This window comes from Cuculus canorus, chromosome 1, assembly GCF_017976375.1.
Source record: "Cuculus canorus isolate bCucCan1 chromosome 1, bCucCan1.pri, whole genome shotgun sequence".
Taxonomy (NCBI): Eukaryota; Metazoa; Chordata; class Aves; order Cuculiformes; family Cuculidae; genus Cuculus; species Cuculus canorus.
In genome coordinates this window covers 205,348,176-205,367,143 of record NC_071401.1, presented here as the reverse complement: position 1 = coordinate 205,367,143, position 18,968 = coordinate 205,348,176, and the positions used below count along the sequence as shown (strand labels likewise).

Genomic DNA, 18,968 nt, shown 5'->3' with positions numbered 1-18,968 from the left:
CGACTGTAATACAGCTTTGAAATAGATGGTTTTCTAAACCCCAAAGCATTTTGCTCTTATCATTACACTTTTCTGGGCTTTCTGTCCATACTAAGGCTGGATTGCTCACATGGAATAAAGCAAACAAGCTAATGAGTTATCTTGAGTTGTTAAATGCAGGGCAGCCGCAGGCAGAGTTATTTGTATGTGTCGCAAATGTCATAATGTTTTGCAGTTACCCAGACAACTCATGGAGGGGGTTGTCAGATGAAAACACTTATTTTGGACACCCTGAGGTTACATTTTTGTCCAAAACCCAAATTGCAGCCCTCTGAGTAAAGGCTTCTTTCTACAGTGGCTATTTTTGTTATTATTATTTTTTAAAGCCCTCACCATAAATAAAATACCCCATATTTGGGAAAGCATTAGGGTGCAAGGATCATGAAACAGAAATCTGGCTTCGTGCTGAGGCATTCAGTCTCCCCTGTGTTCTGGCTGCTTTTTTTGAAATGGACTGCCGAGGTGATGGGAGCTGCGAGGTTGAATGCCTTGCACTGAAGTCACGCTGTCTCTGGCTCATTGTGGACCATGTCAGGGCAAGCTTTCACTGCCTCACCGATGGAGCGATGGTGAGGGGTTTAACCTTTAGGAGCCATTTAAACTGTCTCTTACTCTAGTATACGCACAGTAAGACAACTTGGATATGCAGGATGAAATAGTCCCCAGGCATCTTCCATCTGTGCATTCTGATACAAATTACTTTTCCCCAGACACGGTGGTCTTTCTGCACCCCAGAAGCAGAGCTGGGTTTCTCCTCTCTTCCCAGAGCTTATCACATCCTAGATATTCACCCATTTTTGTTTCCTGCTCACCTGGCTTTTCTGCAGCCTGCGGCATACAGACAAAGGGTTTTTTCTCCTGTTGCCTATACCAGCCTGTCTCTCACATAGAAATTATTGGGAAGACAAAAAGAATTCATAGGGCTAAAAGCAGCCCCCTCCCAGCTCTTCAGACAAATCCTTCATGAGCACAAATGATCCTCAATGTAAGAAGGATATGGAACTGTTGGAATAGGTCCACAGGAGGCTACAAGGATGATCAGAGGGCTGGAGCACCTCCCATATGAGGACAGGCTGAGAGAGTTGGAGTTGTTCAGCCTGGAGAAGAGAAGGCTCTGAGGAGACCTTATAGTGACCTTCCAGTACCTGAAGGGACTCCAGGAAAGCTGGAGGGGGACTTTTAACAGAGGCCTGTAGGATGAGAGATAATGGTCAGAAATTGGAGAGCGGAAGATTTAGACTACGTATTAGGAAGAAATTCTTTACAATGAGAGTGATGAGATGCTGGCACAGGTTGTCCAGGGAAGTGGTGGATGTCCCCTCCCCTTAAGTGTTCAAGGCCAGTTTGGATGGGGCTTTGGGCAACCTGATCCAGTGGAAGGTGTCTCTGCCCATGGCAGGGGGATTGAAACTGGATGAACTTTAAGGTCCCTTCCAACCCAAACTGTTCTATGATTCTATGATCGTAAGAAATAGGTATCAAGCCTGGATAAGCCATATGTATTCATTCCACATGCCATTGCTGTGTACAGTCAGCCACAAACATTTTCCCAGTCCTTGACAGAAGACTTAGGATTTTTAGGAAAAGGGTGGGAAGCACATTGTATGGCATGAACAATTGACTGAAATATATTGTGTGCATTATGACCTAGAAGTGCCTGTAAAGGATAGGGCAACAGATGATGACTAGCTCAGATGAAGACACCTGGAGTGAGCTGGCAGGTCTTCCATCCACCCGGGTATTTCAATTGCCCCTGAAAAAGGTTGACTCTGCTGCGCTTGTCTCCTTAGTCCAATGGGCATCTTCAGGGTGACATGGATCAGAGAAAATCATGAGGGAGGTGTAAAATTTTCTCTAGGATTTGAGGTGCAGGAGGACATCTCCTCATATCCCATCTCCTTGCAGAGTCATTCCCTGGCCAGGCATTGCTATAGCTCAAAGAAGCACCTTTTTTTCAAAGACCCCTGGAATTTCCTTTTTCTCAGCCAAGTTGAAAAGAAAGGTTGTTTATTAAAAAAAAAAAAAAAAAAGAAAGAAAAAAGGGAAAAAAAAAAAAGAGAAGTAATTCCTGCGTGCAATAAAAAGATACACTATCTGCTGAATGAAATATAAAGGCTTCACAGCAGCTGTCTCCTGAGTTTGCATTTACCGCTGCTCCTGATTGGAAGGGTTGATAAAGATAATGGGATTTTTTACCTCCCTCCCCCTCTCCCTCTCTCTCTCTGGAAGGTGGAATTGTAACAAATTGGATTGGAATATGTCTTTCCTTTGTGCTGGCTCACAGAGGAGTGCAGAAATCTGATGAGAGAGGGGACAGGGTGCTGCCAGAGAGGACAAAGCTAACAGTTTTCACTTAGTACCGTGAATATGGATGTCAGGGTCACCTTTCCCTCCTTTACACCCTCCCTTCCCATTCTGTTGCTCACAGCCATCGCATTTCCTTGCAGATCAGCACGAAATCACCTCAGCTGACACTCATGGGAAAGGGGAGTGTTTAGTGCTCCTGTTAAACTAGAAAGAGTTGGGGAACCACGACTGGGGGGCCTTTCCCTGTCATTGCTCAGATGTACGATGCAGTGATGTGCCATTGGTCAGGGCAAATGGGCTGCAAAACTGAAGCAGGATGCTTCAGTTGCTCAAATCACATTGGCCATCCTTGAGTGTCCCCTTTCTGCAGGAAGGCCAATGGTAATCCCATGTCTCTGTGCTAGACATACCATAATATCCCCAGCTCCGCTGGAGCAGAGGGAATGTTTATGCTGCTTTGAGGACCTTGCCCAACTCTTGAATACAAATAAAGCCCAGAATGAGGAAAATTGTGTCTATCCTTCATATCAGAGCCAAGTGCAACACTGAGAACTTGTACATCTTTGCCGATACCCTATGTGTGTTCCTCCCCAAAGATGAGTCAGGAGAGGACTACAGGAATGTTCAGAGCACTGAAGGAGAGAGATCAAAGAGACACTGTCCACAAGAAACCATGAGGAATGCGCAGAAGAGAGTAGAAGTGGCTTTGGCACTTTGTGAAAGCACTATTGGCCAGCTCAAACTCGTGCATTTTGTGCTCTTCCAAGCAATTTCTTGGACGAGATAGCATCCCGGAATCCAGTCCAGTTTGGAGAGAACAGAAAGCATCACCCTCAGACACCACAAGGATAATATAGGTGGGGGTCTAAGGAGCTGGAGTAAATGAAAGGCAGTTCAGGATCAGTGCTTTGCCAACATAACCTTTGCTTACTCTCTGAGTATCGCCAGCCAAAGTAACACCCAGCAATAAACACGGCAGCTGACCTCTTCCTGCTAATTTAAATGAATAATAAAGGCAAGGGCAGCTTTCCCAATACATTTTAATTATATGATAAGAAAACTGCTGAAACCAAAAGAAATTTGCAACGGTCCCTGCCTTTTTATATTAGGAGAAATAAGCAGGGGTAGCAGGTGATGTCTCCATATCCAAGAGTTCATTTTAATTAACTCCCACAAATGAATAGACTTTCTGCTTTGGCTCTGACTAAACTGTATGTGATTGGGTCACTGTGACTGAGACATGAAAACCAAAAGTGTAGCTTTGAATGGTCCAGGTTGTCTGTGATTAAGCCACAGCTTTCCCTGGTGTCACCAAGTGAGACTGAATTTCTCTTTTTTTGGCCATTTTTACGTGTTTGTTGCTGATAGGCAAGTCTGTGAGTCCTCTGTAAGGAAAGCTGTGACAATCTTCCACATAGAGGATCCTTCAGGATTTGAGCAAATGGTGATACTCTGGGAAGTGACGGAGTGCCCCTGTGTTGCAGAAGGAGAGAAGCATTCATGACTTCAAAGTTGAGGCTGAAGAACTTTACCCTAGAAAAAAGGAGGCTGAGAGGAGACCTTATCACTGTCTACAACTCCCTGAAAGGAGGTTGTAGTGAGACGGATGTTGTTCTCTTCTCCCAATTGACAGGTGACAGGACGAGAGGGAATGGCCTCAAGTTGTGCCAGGGGAGGTTCAGATTGGCCATTAAGAAAAATTTCTTCACTGAAAGGACTATCAGACACCGGCAGAGGCTGCTGGGGAGGTAGTAGAGCCCCCATCCCTGGAGGTGTTTAGAAGACAGGCAGATGAAGTGCTTACGGATATGATTTAGTAGTGGACAAGTACAGTTGAGTTTGATGATCTCAAAGGTCTTTTAGAGCCTGGTGACTCTATGATTCTATGAGGTGGGTGTGGTCAGAAAATGGAACCCTTCTGCCCATGGGCATGCTGCTGAAGGCTGTTAGAGATTCTATGCTCCACAGAGCTGTATGCTGGTTCTGCCTCTGGCTCTTCTCTACATTGTGCCTCTCCTGTGCCTAAAGCTAAGGCCTTCCTGCACTCCATCACTTCTGGATTTGAGTAGCAAAAAGAACTGAGCAAGCCGTAAAGGAGGTGAATTGAGCCCAGTACAGGGTCTGGTGCTGCGCTCAACAAGACACTGCTCTGCTCAGGGCAGTCCTCTCCATGATGGGGACTCGGGAGGTGGATATATCTTATAAATTGATAGAGGATGTGTGTGTGCAGCTAAAGGAAGGGGAGCCAGGTATGAGGTTACATCCCTAACACATTCATTTGCTTCTATCCCATGGTGATGACTAACACATGAAAAGACAGATAGATCTTGGAAGAAGCCTTGTTGTAACCAGAACAGAGGTGGGGAATAAGCTAAGAATTAAGCTCTGTGAATAACCAGGGTGCTAAACCCCTGTGTCTTGCTCTGTTCAGCTCTGCCAATGGATGAGCAGGTTTCTGGTTATTGCTTTATTTATCTGTATAGAGCTCACTGCTGCGTAATTCTGTGTCCTAGCCTTTAGCCTCTCATCTCTGAAGGCAACTGCTCTGTTTTCTGGTATCTGTATGGTGTCACTCTTTAAAGAGGTGGGTGTTTCCTGTGCAAAAGTTGATTTGTGATAGCAATATAATTTTATTAAATGTATGGCAAGCAGTCTGAATGACCTAGGACTTGACTCTGAACTTTGCCATGTGGCTATTAGTTTTGCACACTTTCCTGAGCCATCTTTCTGAACTTTTAATGGTTCACCTGTCTTCTCTTTCCCTCTGGGAAGAGGAGTCTGGACATTTGTGCAATTGTATGTTGCATGTGGTTGGAAGCATCTGAAAGACCATAGTGGCAATGACTGTCATACCGCTACACAGATGCAGCCTGTACGTGTGTGACCACATGAGTTATGGACATAGTGATTGCCAGGGCTCGATCCCCTATCTCAGAGGTTCTGCGCAGTAGAATTCAATGTCTCCGTTCTCCTTGCAGAGTGGCGGCAAGCTAGCGGGGCAAGAATGATCCTTCAGGATGAAGACATCACAACCAAGATAGAGAATGACTGGAAGAGACTCAACACACTGGCACACTATCAGGTAACTATGTGAGACAGTGGGTGGAAGGTAGATCAGCTAAGAAAGTGAAGAGGAGAAGGGCAAGGCATTATTGTCTAAGATGCAAAGATAAACAAGTTAGAATCATAGAATGGTTTGGATTGGAAGGGACCTTAAAGATCATCCAGTTATAACCCCATTGCCATGGGAAGGGACACCTGTCACTAGATCAGGTTGCTCAAGTGGGCAATAACTGGATAGAGCTCCTGCATTGAGTACATCCATCCTACTCCATTGTCCTTGTAGTAATTGTCAAGCACATCATTAAACATGAAGCCAAGGAAAGAAAAAAAAACCCCTATGTCTCTCTCAAAGGAGGGGCAGCCCTAGTGAGTGGAGGATTCAAAAAAGGAGATGTCAGTAGGACAGCACAAGTCAGCAATTTTAGGTAGACATGTAGAAAGCAAGTCCTTCAATCCCCCTTTTTCCAGTGCATCAAAGGCCTTGTAATTCTAGAAGAGTTCAGAAAGATGGAAGAGTGAGAAATGGAAGGGAAGGAGACTTAGCATCTGGAAGAAGGAGGAGAAAAGCAACGTGACTGGAGATCATGGTGCAATGGAGTTGGCACTGACCTAGGAAACCTTGTTTTAGATTCCTGTCCTGATCTGTATGACCTGCCTTGGGACAGGGCTTCTGTCATCTCTGTATGACCTTGAGAGGGCTAAAGATGTTCAAAAATACCTTACAGAAGTGATAAATTTAATAAAAAAACAGAGTTTTGGTCAAAAGCTGCACCCACTCCTACACTCCCTTGCCAAAAAAAAAAAAAAAAAAAAAAAAAGCACTTCATTAAGCATAATCCAATGCTGACAATTTTGTGATTAACTCAATCACTCCTTAGTAATCTATGTTTCACAATAAGATTTTGGGTTGTTTTTTTTTTTTTTTTTTCACTTAAGAGGTGACCTGAGGAGGCAGCAAACAATAACTTGAAAAGTACACAAAACGTTTCACTTCAGATTGAAGCACTGCTGGCTGAATCCAGAACACCTTTTTCAGGTGGAGCAGGAGTGTTTTCTGTTTCATTTCCCCCCCAAATAGGCATCATTTTCTTTCCCTTCTGTGCTTTTTCCATTTGTTTGCTCAAGGCAATGCACTCTTAGTTATATGGAGCAGAACAGGTCCTCAGCTGCCAGGGTTTTGAGCTCTGTATCATTTACCCTGTCTGCCCTGAGGGCAAAAACAGAGCATGCTGGAACAGCCATTGATATTCCTGTTGCCTCAGTTTCTCCATCTGTACTGCGGAGTTAAAACTACAAAGAGTCAATAACTGCCTTTCATGATTGCTGAGGGGCTATTTAATTAGCCTCTGCAGTGCTTTGAAGATGAAAAACTCTATGCAAGTGCTAATTATTGTTATTACACAGACAAGAGTTAGACGACGTTAGTAGGGGTGGTTTTTTCACCTATCTCCTTTTTATGATGTCTTATTTATCACAGATATTCCTAATATGATTCCTTTGAGCAACTGGCTTGTTAACATTTCTAATACAGGACCCACATGAATCGCCTAGATGTAGAAGTGGGAAGTCTGACTCGTTTCAGAAAGCTCTGCTTTCTGGAAACACTATTCCATGATATCCTGGAGAACAGCCACTGAATTTACTGCTTTTCCCTGTCTGAGGCCCTCTAACACGGCAAAGAGAAAGGTGTTGTGGTAGTCCCTTCCGTCCACCAGTGCATTTGTCACATGGAAGGGAGAGATTGTGCGGGGAAAGGTTGACAGAATCAATCAAAGTGGAAAAAACATCTATCCATTTCTGAGCTAGGTATCTAGATATCACCTACAATTGAAGGTGATAGGATGAGGGGTAATGAATTTAAGCTGAAAGAAGGGAGATTTAGATTAGATATTAGGAAGAAGTTTTTTACTGTTAGGTCAGTGAGGCACTGGAAGAGGTTGCCCAGAGAAGTCATGGCTGCCCCATCCCTGGAGGTGTTCAAGACAAGGTTGGATGAAACTTTGAGCAACCTCATCCAGTGGGAGGTGTCCCTGCCCACGGCAGGGGGTTTGGATCTTCAAGGTCCTTTCCAACCCAAATCATTCTACAATTCTATGAATTCAAAGGAACAGGAAATTTATATTACATTTAACAACCTTACGGGACATCCTATCCTTCATGTGTGAAATAGTTCAGATGATTTTATTCTTCTCATATTCCTGTCCTGCGTGAGAGTTTCCTTGTGAAGGAGATACTATTAACTTTACTGAAGTTAATGCAAAGACTTATATTGTCATCACCAGGCTTTGAATCAAGACCTGAATGGACCTGCTTTGTCATCAGCTGTTCTCTTGCCCAAGTGTAGCCTTCTAGGACTGTAACAGGAGGTTTTATCCTTTTCTGAAAGTTTCAGCCAGAACTGCTGTCCTGCCTAGAGTGACACTGGTTTACGGCTCAGCTTCTGCTACTTGGATTTCTGCTGCCCTTGGCATGCTTCTCAGCCAGTTCTCAGAAGCTTATTCACAAAGTCCCTTTTTATCTACAGGTTCCAGATGGATCTGTGGTAGCTTTAGTCTCCAAGCAAGTCACTGCCTACAATGCAGTCAACAACTCAACAGTCTCCCGTACCTCAGCCAGCAAGTATGGTAAGGATTTGTGTGCTGGCACAGATTGAGAGTGCACTGAAGGAGAAATTTCAAACATCGTGGTGGTTACAAGACATGAAATAAAGCAGAGAGTGATAGGCAGATGACCAGTTGATGTGATTGCTCGGGGGATGGCGTAAAAAGAGGATTTCGACATCTGAAACTTTGGCATCTGGTCTAAGCTGTTGATCCAAGTGTCTGGATTGCTCTTACAAAGTATTTGTCCCTCATTAACTGAAGGACAAGCCTACATTTTAGATCACTGAATCTCACTCTCAGAGTTTGCACAGGGAGAAGCAAAGGACAAGAACTGCACACTGTATGTGTTAAATTGTCCTGGTGGGCAAAGTCCTTGGAACACAGCCTGTTCGAAGACAAATCTGTGGCGCAGACGAGAAGCTGGTGGGACCACAAGCAACCACCATCTATGTAGGGCATGGCCTGTCTACAGTTACATCTCAGTGTGGGTGCTGTGTGTCCTAGACAGTTATCTTATTATCCCCAGTGAATTTGCACCTGGAATAATAAGGCAAATGGCTTATTGAGGTCTTATATCAATGTATCTCAAGGCACTGGATTGTTGTTCCCACTTTACCCCAGAGACAACTGAGAATGAGACAGGTGTGAAATAGAGATCAGGTGGAAGTCATTCTATAGAGCCGAACAGAGACCTCGTGAGTCTCTCTCACACCATGACACACCTTTCTCCCCTATGCTAGGACATGTCTCACTATGGTGATGCCGGAGGGCAAAGCAAACCTCTCTAATGTGCAAGCAGAGTGCTGCAAAGCCACTCTCCAACCTGGATGTAGCTGTCGGATCAGTTTGATATTATTTTTTAGTTTATGAAAACATTCCCAATCCTTCTTGGTCCCTTTAGCTTGAGGGAAAATACAGCTACTCAATGTCCAGAGGAGCCCCCTTCCTCTTTCTCCAAGGACATAAGCAATCCGCCAGGCCTTATTAATATTCATCCTCTTTGCCATGTTGTTGCAATTACTGAAAGGCACGGTGACCTTTGAAAAGGAAGACTTGAAGGGGGTTAATTTCTGCTGGATTTCTTGAATTCTTTTGCCATTTGATTTTTCAGGAAGAGAGAGCGGGGAAGAACGCAGGGGGAAGAGAAGATGTGGTGGGTCAGAAGTGATTGTTAATTGCAATTAAGAAAACAGCATCCAGAGAGAAAAACGATATTCCATCTGATAATTAATATGTAGAGATTGGTAATGCATTAATGAGGCTGATTCAGATCTTGCTACAGAAAGGTGCAACGCTCTTCTGTTAATTATGGTTGGAAAAGACGCTATCTGCAGCATTGCTGGAAGGTCAGGGAGAGGGGAATGCGTCATGCCATCACTTAGAGGCAAAGTGAGGTAAAATCTGAACGCTATAGGGATCCTTGGAGAGGCAATTTGTGCAGGCCCACCTGGAGTTCTGGTTTACTTTCTGTCAAAACAAAATTTTGGAGCAGCGAGTGAAGAGGATGACTGGGCAGGAGTTATCAAATTATTTTGATACGGAAGGAGAGAGGGGACAGAGCTGCTCCTGAGCCTATGGATGGGGATCTACGCAAGAGGTCACATTAGCTGCATCAATATTACTATGCCAAAAGGCTATGGCCTATTCTCTGGCCATAATGCCAAGCAGGATAGCATGCAATGACTAAGACCCATACAGGTAAAACAAGTTGTATGTGTCCATGCTGATTATCACAAGGAACTAGTACTATCTTGTGAACAAGTTCTGGGCAATGTCTGATACGGACAGTGCAGGTTGTCCCAGGCCAAAGCTTTGCCAGGGAACTCAAGAAGATGTAAAGATCATGGGCAACTGAAATTCAATGTTTAAGCACTGCTCAATTTATTAGTGTAGACATTGACATCATGTCTGGCTTGGCTGCCAGCCTTTGTCTTTGCTGAGAAAATCTCTCACTCATAAAATAATGCTCTGATAATAAAGCTTGGTCTGTACAGCTGCTTTGGGAGCTTCTCTGTCTCACTGTAATTCAACCTGGAGATATGCCCTTGCTGCCTAGTGTTACAAGATGATGGAAATCTGTTTAATACTAATATGGAAATGCTGAGCTTTTGAGAGCAGGGACATCACAGTATTTCTAGTCTTCCCAGTTTGGAGTCACATACTAACATCTTCCAAGGGTGGACTCACCAGCTATGACTGTCTCAGTCCCACATCAGAATCTGTATGAGTATCCACTCCATATGCTGATGAAAAACCTGTATTAGGTGGCATGTCCTTAGCAAATTTCTTTAGTGAAACCCATTAATCCCAAGACAAGTGCTATTACAGCTGAGACACGTGCATCTCTCTTTGCAGAAAACATGATCCGTTACACAGGCAGCCCGGACAGCCTTCGTTCCCGCACCCCCATGATCACCCCTGACCTTGAGAGTGGAGTCAAGATGTGGCACTTGGTGAAGAACCATGAGCATGGTGACCAAAAAGAGGGTGACCGGGGCAGCAAGATGGTTTCTGAGATCTACTTGACAAGGCTACTAGCTACCAAGGTATGTGATGGGAGTGGGGAAGAGGGTGAGAAACAGATTTTTAAAGGCTGCATTGAAACTTCTTTCCTATAAGAAATGAAAGACTGCTCAAAAAGTGCCAAAGAGGAATAAAGAGAGAAGGAAAACAGAATCATAGAATCATGGCATCATAGAATAGTTTGGGTTGGAAAGGACCTTAAAGATCATCTAGCTCCAACCCCCTGACATGGGCAGGGACACATCCCACTGGATCAGGCTGCCCAAAGCCCCATCCAACCTGGCCTTGAACACCTCCAGGGATGGGGCAGCCACAACTTCCCTGGGCAGCCTGTTCCAGCATCTCATCACCCTCGTGGTGAAAAAAATTGTTGCTTATGTCCAGTCTAAATCTGCCCCTCTCCAGTTTATGCCCATTCCCCCTCGTCCTATCACTATAAGCCTTTGTGAACAGTCCCTCCCCAGCTTTCTTGTAGGCTTCAAGCATGGAGGGAAGGAGCTTGAGTTTAGAAAGCGGAGTCAAAAAAGTGTCGCTGACAAGCACTGAGGTTTAAATAAGCCAGGGCCATGAGACTAATGGAGAAATTCAGTAGAGAGTTAGGTGTGTATTGAGACTGTTGATTATACTGGCTTGTAGCAAAACTGAGCAAAAGAGTCAGGTAGTAAATATGCCCAGATCATATTCCAAGAATGTGTCACACCTCATAGTCTGAAGTGGGCTGTTATGAAACAGAAGGCTGAGTTCCATGGTACAAGTCCTTCTTCTCTACCTTTTCCCTGGGCCCATAAAAAATCTTGTGCTGATGACTTGGCAAGACACTGAGTTGACTGTGTTGTGGCTATTATGTGGCCAGCTGCAAAGAAAGCAGACAGAGCTAGATGCCCATCCCCACTAAGACATGGAAAGCTCAGGATCTCCAAAGAGAATATACAGATTAAGTCAGGTTTGGGCAAAGCAGGAACTGAATCTCTAGACACATGTCACAGCTGACCCATGGCAAGTCTTTACTGAGAGGGCAAAGGTTGTATTGGGAAGTTGGTAAGATCCTACCTGCTCAACCCATATTCCCCAAAATTCTGAAAACCAGCGTCCTACACGTGTGCCTTCCAGAGCCTGAAAAACTTCTGTAGTAGAGCAGTATCTGAGTGTTTAGAGTAACTGGGGATGCAGCACTGTGGGGAGGATACTTGCACAAGCAGAGATCACTCAAGCTGACAGGTCTAAAACTTCCTGCAGTGGACTTCGGCTCCACAACAGCAACAGAAAGTGGTTTAATTGCCACTGGTTCTGCAAAAAGCACTCACTGTAACTCCCCATCACACTGTCCTTTCCCTGCAAAGGGCATGGCCAGGTCGTGCTGCAGCTGGCTCACTGTGGCGTTGACAAAAGCTCTCAGATCTCTCACATTCTTTCATCTCTAATTGAGACTGTCTTCCACTTAACTCACTTGTAAAGGCTCCACGAGAGCGTGGGCAAAAGCAGTTGTCTGAGTTTACACGTATTTGCTCTTCTACCCTGCGGAAGGTGGTCTCCTTGGGGAAGTCTGCATTAATGAAGAGCATGCAACGATCTTCTTTTGCACCCTGGCAGAGACTGGGACAGGTTAGGAGAAAGACAATATAGTGAAAGACAGATTTCCTTTGCAGTCCTGCTGTCCTCTTGGAGTGCAGACCATCTTGATGCTCAAATTTCTAACATGAGGGTTACTTCAATGCCTCCGAGAAGTGGAAAACATAGGGTAGCTGTAACTCAGGTCTGGCTGATCACAGTGTTATCTCACCCTGTTCTGTGTCATAAAACACCCCAATCTTCCTCCCTTCTCTCAAATTTTAACTATTATCAGTCCTTGTCAGGGTGTTAATAGTCACAAACACCATTTCATGTGTTCATGCAAACGCTGAGTTTGCCCGTCAGACAGGTCTCCATCACTCTCTTAACTCCTACCATAGAGTTTTACCTACGTATTTGTTCCTCAACTCATTTTGCCCCTAATGTTTGACTCTCCCTGCATCATCACTCAGCCTGTCTATGTTGCAGTGGGATTTGGAGATAGAGTGTCTTTGTCTTTAGCCCTTGGTACATGCCCAGCTCCCTGGCATCATGATGCTTTTACGGATCACACAACTTAAAAAGCAAATGATGCTCTCCAGGGCCCAGGACCCAGCTGGTGTAAACCAGTAAGCATTGAACCAGTGCTGATTTACGCTGTCTGGGGATATATCCCCTACGCCCCCAGTGAATCCCTTTTGCTTTCTGTTCTGGATCACAAATTCAACATTTGTGGGGTTTTTTGCTTTTTTTTATTATTATTTTTTTTTTGTGGCAGGAAAGCAGCTGTGAAACTTGCACAGCAACAGAGAGAGCAGAAAGGCTGGGGGTTTATTGTGTCCCCTCTTGGACTGAGCAATTTTCATTCCTCATCATGACTATTTGAGGGAGGAAAAGAAGAGAGAGAGTGATTGCTGGTAATACAATCCCAGGGAACACTTAGTTAAACTGACAATGAATTTTATTCTGGTAAATCTCTGACCTCTGAGAACTAGAGTCTCTTGCCTAAAAGCCTCCGAGGTTTTCTTTGTGTGGTTGAGCATGTAGAGATCGAATTCCCTCCAGAAGCTCAACCTGAGGGCAGCTCCTCCATGTCAGACCAACAAGATTTACTCTCCGGAGTTCTTTCTGAATCAGATGTGCTGCAGGGCTTTATTCGCCCTGTAGGAGTTAGCACAAGCAAAAGGTACCTCTGTTTATTTCCCAAAGAATAAATCAGGTGGTGAATCAGCAAGAGACACCAGCTTTCTAATTAAGTATTTGTTAGAGCTACATAAACTTGAGCTATTCTGGTGGAACCTGGTGCTTTCTTTCTAGTGAGGAGAATTTCTTTCTGGGTTTGCAGAGAAAGAGGAGGATTTTATGTTTCAGAAGAGGAAATCTTGCATATCAGGAAACATTTGCTGGAGATCTGATTGTTATTTGGTTATTTTAGCAGCTGTATATTTTGTTCACATGTAGCGTCTTTGGAGCTCTGGTGGCAGAGCAGAAGTTCAAATGTGGGCTAGAGCTCCTCATTTAGCAGGGGAAGCATGCCTTGCCTGGTTTTCCCCCCAAACCCAGGCTCATCTGGTTATCACAGCTCCTAGATGCCCTCTTCTTTGTCTGATATTCCGGCTCTTTAATTTCTTGCTAAAGGCCAGCTGTCCACACCAGGGTGTTTCTCCAAGCACAGGATCTGAGATTCTCCTCCAGATGAGCATACGGAGACTTCTGCAGTCTCTACAGTGGACATTACTGATGTCTGCAGGACAGAACCCGACACATCCATTCATTGTTTCAGTTTACCTTGGTCTCAAGCCAATGGGTAGTAAAAAATGAGGAGGCCTCTTGGGGTTTAAAATGAAGTTCATGTTATTTATAATAATACACCTATAAAACAGTCATCTCTCTCCAGGTACTCCTGTCCCATTTGTCTCAATGACACCTTCTGCTCTGCTCTACAATCATCTGACTTCTATTACCATCTTAGGGATCAGCCTTGGATGAAAGCCAGCATAGAAAATGGCTAGGTTTTGTCTCACGCAGGCACTAAAGGAGTCGAGGATAGCATGCAGAGGAGGGGAACCTTAATGGGAACAGATCAGAGCCTCTCCATCACCATATACCAGAGATGGGTCAAGGGATCCCACCACAGCTCAGCCACCCTCCCTGGCAAGGAGCTCTAGTAGCACAGAGGACAGGCAGCACCTTGACCTACCCTGTCTGGCTGCTAACCAGATGGAATGGATATTGTGAAGATGCCCATGCCTGCTTAAAGACTTCCATATTGACATTTCCAGCTCATGTCACAGAAGATATTAGTTTGTTCCTGCTTTTCAATCACAGTTCCTGTGCCTGATCCATAGACATACTCTGTTTTCAGTGGAGTACCTAAATTCAACATCTCCTTTCTAATTGGTGTCTCACAATCTCTTTCCTTCCTTTTCCCAACAGGGAACTCTCCAGAAATTTGTAGATGACCTCTTTGAGACCATCTTCAGCACTGCTCACCGTGGCAGTGCGCTTCCCTTGGCTATCAAATATATGTTTGATTTCCTTGATGAGCAGGCTGACAAGCACAACATCCACGACCCCCATGTGCGGCACACCTGGAAAAGCAATTGGTGAGTGGGACACCACAGCACGGTCCAGCACCATCTCCTGGACTGGAAGGAAAGGAGAGGCACATGTGATTTGGGATATGGATGCTGAGGGAGCTAAGGCGTAGGGTTCAAAGCACCAGTCTCAATCTTCCCAAGCCAGTGGGGAAGTCAGAAGTGCTCAGAATCTAAAGAATGCTCTCAAGGATGGAGTGCTTTGGCTTAAACAGGTCCTGTTTTGCCCTGCATTACATTGGGATGGCGGTCTTACCTAGGGGCTTCAAGAGGATACAGGATGAAAAATTGGAGTTGCTGTAGTACCCAGCCTCATAAAGATGTCTGGGAAGTTATGGGAGAGAATTCAGCACTGCTGTCTTTATCTAGACTGAGAGTTTAAACTCTTGTTGTAGTCAGAAAGGGGCTAGAGCTCAATTTGTTTGCCCACACATAGGCATCTAGTGCCATCTGAGATATTTTAAGGTACGCTAGACATCTGCAGAGGATGTGCAGACTTGTACTCTCCTGGGCTGTCAGTTGAAGGCTAGGAGAGCAGCTCAAAAGTTACTAAGCACTTAAAGGATCTGGAGTAGGATGTGAGTCTCCTTCGGAGTGAGTGACAAAGCCTGACATCAGCCCCCTGCTCTAGCTGCCAGGCAGCAGCCCCTCTTCCTACATGTGATGGAACAGCAGGGAAGAGCCAGGACTGGGGGAGGGAAAAGACCTCTGCAGCACCTCTCTACTGAGTCTCCCTGTTGGAAAGAGTTCCCTGGGGAATCGCTCCCTCCCCTTCTCCTGTTCAAATACAGGGACTATAAAAGGAAAAGCAGAGGAGAGCCATGGGGCTCCCAGCTCATGCATTTTTTCCTTTTACCAGCCATGCTGATGGCAGATCGTTGCAGCACAGTGACATAAAAAAAGAAACCCCATGCACCAAAGAGGCTTTCAACTAATGAAACATTAGCATATTATTAACATTATCTGCGGCACTAATCTAAGGCTGATTGCAGCCACTCAGACTAAATGAGCAGGAGGTTTATTTAAGGGGGGAGGGGAGAAGGCAGAGTGTGTGTGTATAGGTGGGAAAAGGGGCAGTATGAAGAAATCTGTTCAATCAGATTAAATTAACTCAAAGTCACATCATGGGCTTCATTATTCCCAGCTAGGGACATTGTCTCCCCAGCCCCTCCCCACACCCGTACACACACAGAAGCACACACACATGCACTCTCTGCTCATCCTCACTGTGACTGTCCTTACTATGCAAACACCTGCAGAAGAAGGTCTGCACGGTTCATTCATCCACTTCATCTCAGAAAGGATGAACCTCTGTCCTCAGCCTAAAATGTTTCCTTCCCCCAACTCCATCAGTTCTCACTACCATCCTTTACCGCATATCCTGAACTTGGCTGATAGGATTACCTGTGTGGGACTTCCCTTACCTTAGTTTTGTGATTTTGCTGGCTCAGTAGAACATAGTAGTTTAGGAAAATGTGGTGTCATCCCTTTGTCAGGGATAAACTGCCTGCTGTTACCCGAAATGTATTGGGGTTGGAGATGAATTTTTTATGGTACTATGAACGCATGGGGCTGCAAGTAAATAGAAGGAACTGAGGAAGTGAGGAGTTTATCTCGAAGGTCAGGTGAACTTGTTACACTGCAGAATAACCTCCTCTTGGGAAGCTGCAGACACTGAAGGTAGAATTAACACTCTGCTGACAGGGTGTGAGAGTTTGGCTCTGTGATCAGTGACACATCTCAGCTCCCAGGCCATGATCATATGAATGCATTTGCCCTGACAAAAAGGCTTGAGGCAAAGGCTGGAGGTAGATACCTCAGGGCATCTCATACAAATGAACAGCTCTTTTGAGAAAAAGCAGGGAGAAAGGGGGCTTTGAATTTCAATGGGAATAACATATCCTTGGTTAGGGCAGATATATTTTCATTTCAAAGGTTGCAACACTTGTTCCCCAGTTCCTTTATTTTCCTTGAGGCAACAGGATTTTTCCCTGTCACGTAACAACTGCTTCATTCCCAATGTGCTGGGATCATACGTAGGCTTTGGCTTGAGCTGTGAAGCATGACAATACATGGTGTCCACAGCACGCGGTGCATACCATTAACGCTCCTAGTCTCAACCTGGGAGACCTCTACCTACCTTTCTCCTGGTGGAATTGCTGTGAGGGCTAAAAGCCAGGTCCCTCAATAACAAGGGACCATAAGTTTTCCCATAAGTTTTTCAGATGCACTGCCTGTCCTTAGCTGATGAAGTAGCATCAGATGCAACATGCAACCTAATGTAGAGAAGTTAGGAGACATTTTAATGACCTCAATTATACTGTCATTAATTTATGTGCAACTTCAATAAGATGGCTTTGCCTTAAGACTGACAAAATCTGGCTTGTAAGGATAACTGGGATAAAAACCATTTCTGAGGTGGCTCCGCTGCTGTTCCTAGAGTCCTGTAGGGAAGGAATTTACTGTATATCAAGGCTTACCCCGGAATTCTTATGTCCACACCATGATCTTTGATTCCCATCAACCATTTACTATTATAACCTCACACAACAAAGCCCGTGAACTGTGCAGTGACTAATTCACCTTTCCCACCCTTCCCACCCCTCTTGCAGTCTGCCGTTACGGTTCTGGGTTAACATGATCAAGAACCCACAGTTCGTCTTTGACATCCACAAGAACAGCATCACAGATGCCTGCCTCTCAGTAGTGGCTCAGACTTTCATGGACTCCTGTTCGACCTCAGAGCACCGTCTGGGCAAAGACTCACCCTCCAACAAGCTTCTCTATGCCAAGGACATCCCCAGCTACAAGAACTGGGTGGAAAGGTGAGTTGTAGTTTGAGAAATAGGAATGACAGAAGCAAGTGATTCCAGGAGGCCGTGCTTTATGAATGGAGGTAGGAGGCATCATCAGTATCGCTTTTGGTAGCTTTTTTCATTTGGTTATTGCCTATGTAGAAAGCTCTGTGTTAACCTTTCGTTCCCACTTGCCTTGCAGCAGAGATGGAAATTTAATTAGAGGTGTGAACTGAAGGTGTTTGTCATCATTGTTTCTCTTGAGGAGAAACTGTTGAGAAGCAGTAGAGAGAAGGAAGGGAAGGTGATATGTTTGAACCCTCTGAAGTATATGGGCTTCTAAGTCTTTCCACACAGACCAGAAGTGGTTTGCTGTTCTCAGCATCATGACAGTCCCCTCCCTGCCTACATCCCAAGGGTTATACAATTATCTCCCCTTATTCTGAGTCTGGTAGCATCCCTTAGAGCTCTTCTGTGCTTTGAATGAGATGCCACAAGACTGACAGGCTGGTGACTGCAGCTCTGAAGGTATTTTCTGAAAGGTCAGAGGTCTTTCTAAGCATTTTATCCACATCTGTAAAACCTGTAGCTATACTGTTCAACCTACTGCACTGAAGGTCGGTGTCTGGCAAACCTGATCTGCAGGGAATACGACCAAGACAACTACTCCTGCAGTACCTAGAGGCTTCAGTTTTTCTAATATTTTCTGCAGGGCAAGCAAATAGCACATGTTGCACTCCATGCAGCAGGAGCCTGTTTGCTGGATCAAGCCTTGCAGAAGCTGATCTGTGCTTTTCAACATGCTATGCTTGCTTGGCATTATTAGGTTTGGGAACTGCACAGATGGAGAATGATTACTACTCCGTAAATACAAAGATGGGTTTATCTTACAGGTCGTTCCTGTGCAATGCCATCAAGTTTTAAGCAATGTCTGGATGACTTTGTAGACATTATCAAAAATTGGTGCCATGTCATGCAGGTTATATGAGACCTCGACTGCTGTAGGCACACTGCAATGTAAACCACCGTATTTCCTTCAGTGGGGTTATTTTTCTCTCATTTTGTGAAAGGAGAGCATAGCTGATCAAAGAATTCTGTCCTCTAGTCAGCATGAGGTGACACTTTTTATAATAATGCTCCCGTTGGTCTCTGATTTGTCTGGACAATTATTTTTAGATGTGGTGAAACACTTCTGCAAATGTCGTTTCTAGGCAACCTGTAAGGCTCTTACAAGCTACCTTGCTTAATTATGACCTACTTCTGGTGCTGTGTCCAAATTTCATAGTATGTACTGAGGATGACTGCTGGATTGACCTGGATAGGGGGAAAGACATATTTATGGGTCATATAGAAATCAAGTTTGCAGCAACAGTGATCAAAAGGAGTCATACTCTACTGACACTTTAGCAACCTTGCACATAGTGCGGTGGTTGGTTTCTGTGGACAAATACTTCACTTGACGTATGACCCTGTTTGATTTTTTATCTTTGGAG

At 44.7% G+C, this 18,968-nt stretch overlaps 1 protein-coding gene across 1 annotated transcript in view; it reads left to right on the top strand.

Moving 5' to 3' along the window:
- Positions 1 to 18,968, top strand: part of PLXNA4 (plexin A4) — a 478,478-nt gene that overhangs the window by 441,258 nt on the left and 18,252 nt on the right. The window contains exons 26-30 of the mRNA XM_054084753.1: positions 5,325 to 5,428; positions 7,934 to 8,033; positions 10,368 to 10,558; positions 14,520 to 14,689; positions 17,293 to 17,505. Coding sequence (XP_053940728.1) covers positions 5,325 to 5,428; positions 7,934 to 8,033; positions 10,368 to 10,558; positions 14,520 to 14,689; positions 17,293 to 17,505 — 778 coding nt within the window. The remainder of the gene's footprint in view (positions 1 to 5,324; positions 5,429 to 7,933; positions 8,034 to 10,367; positions 10,559 to 14,519; positions 14,690 to 17,292; positions 17,506 to 18,968) is intronic.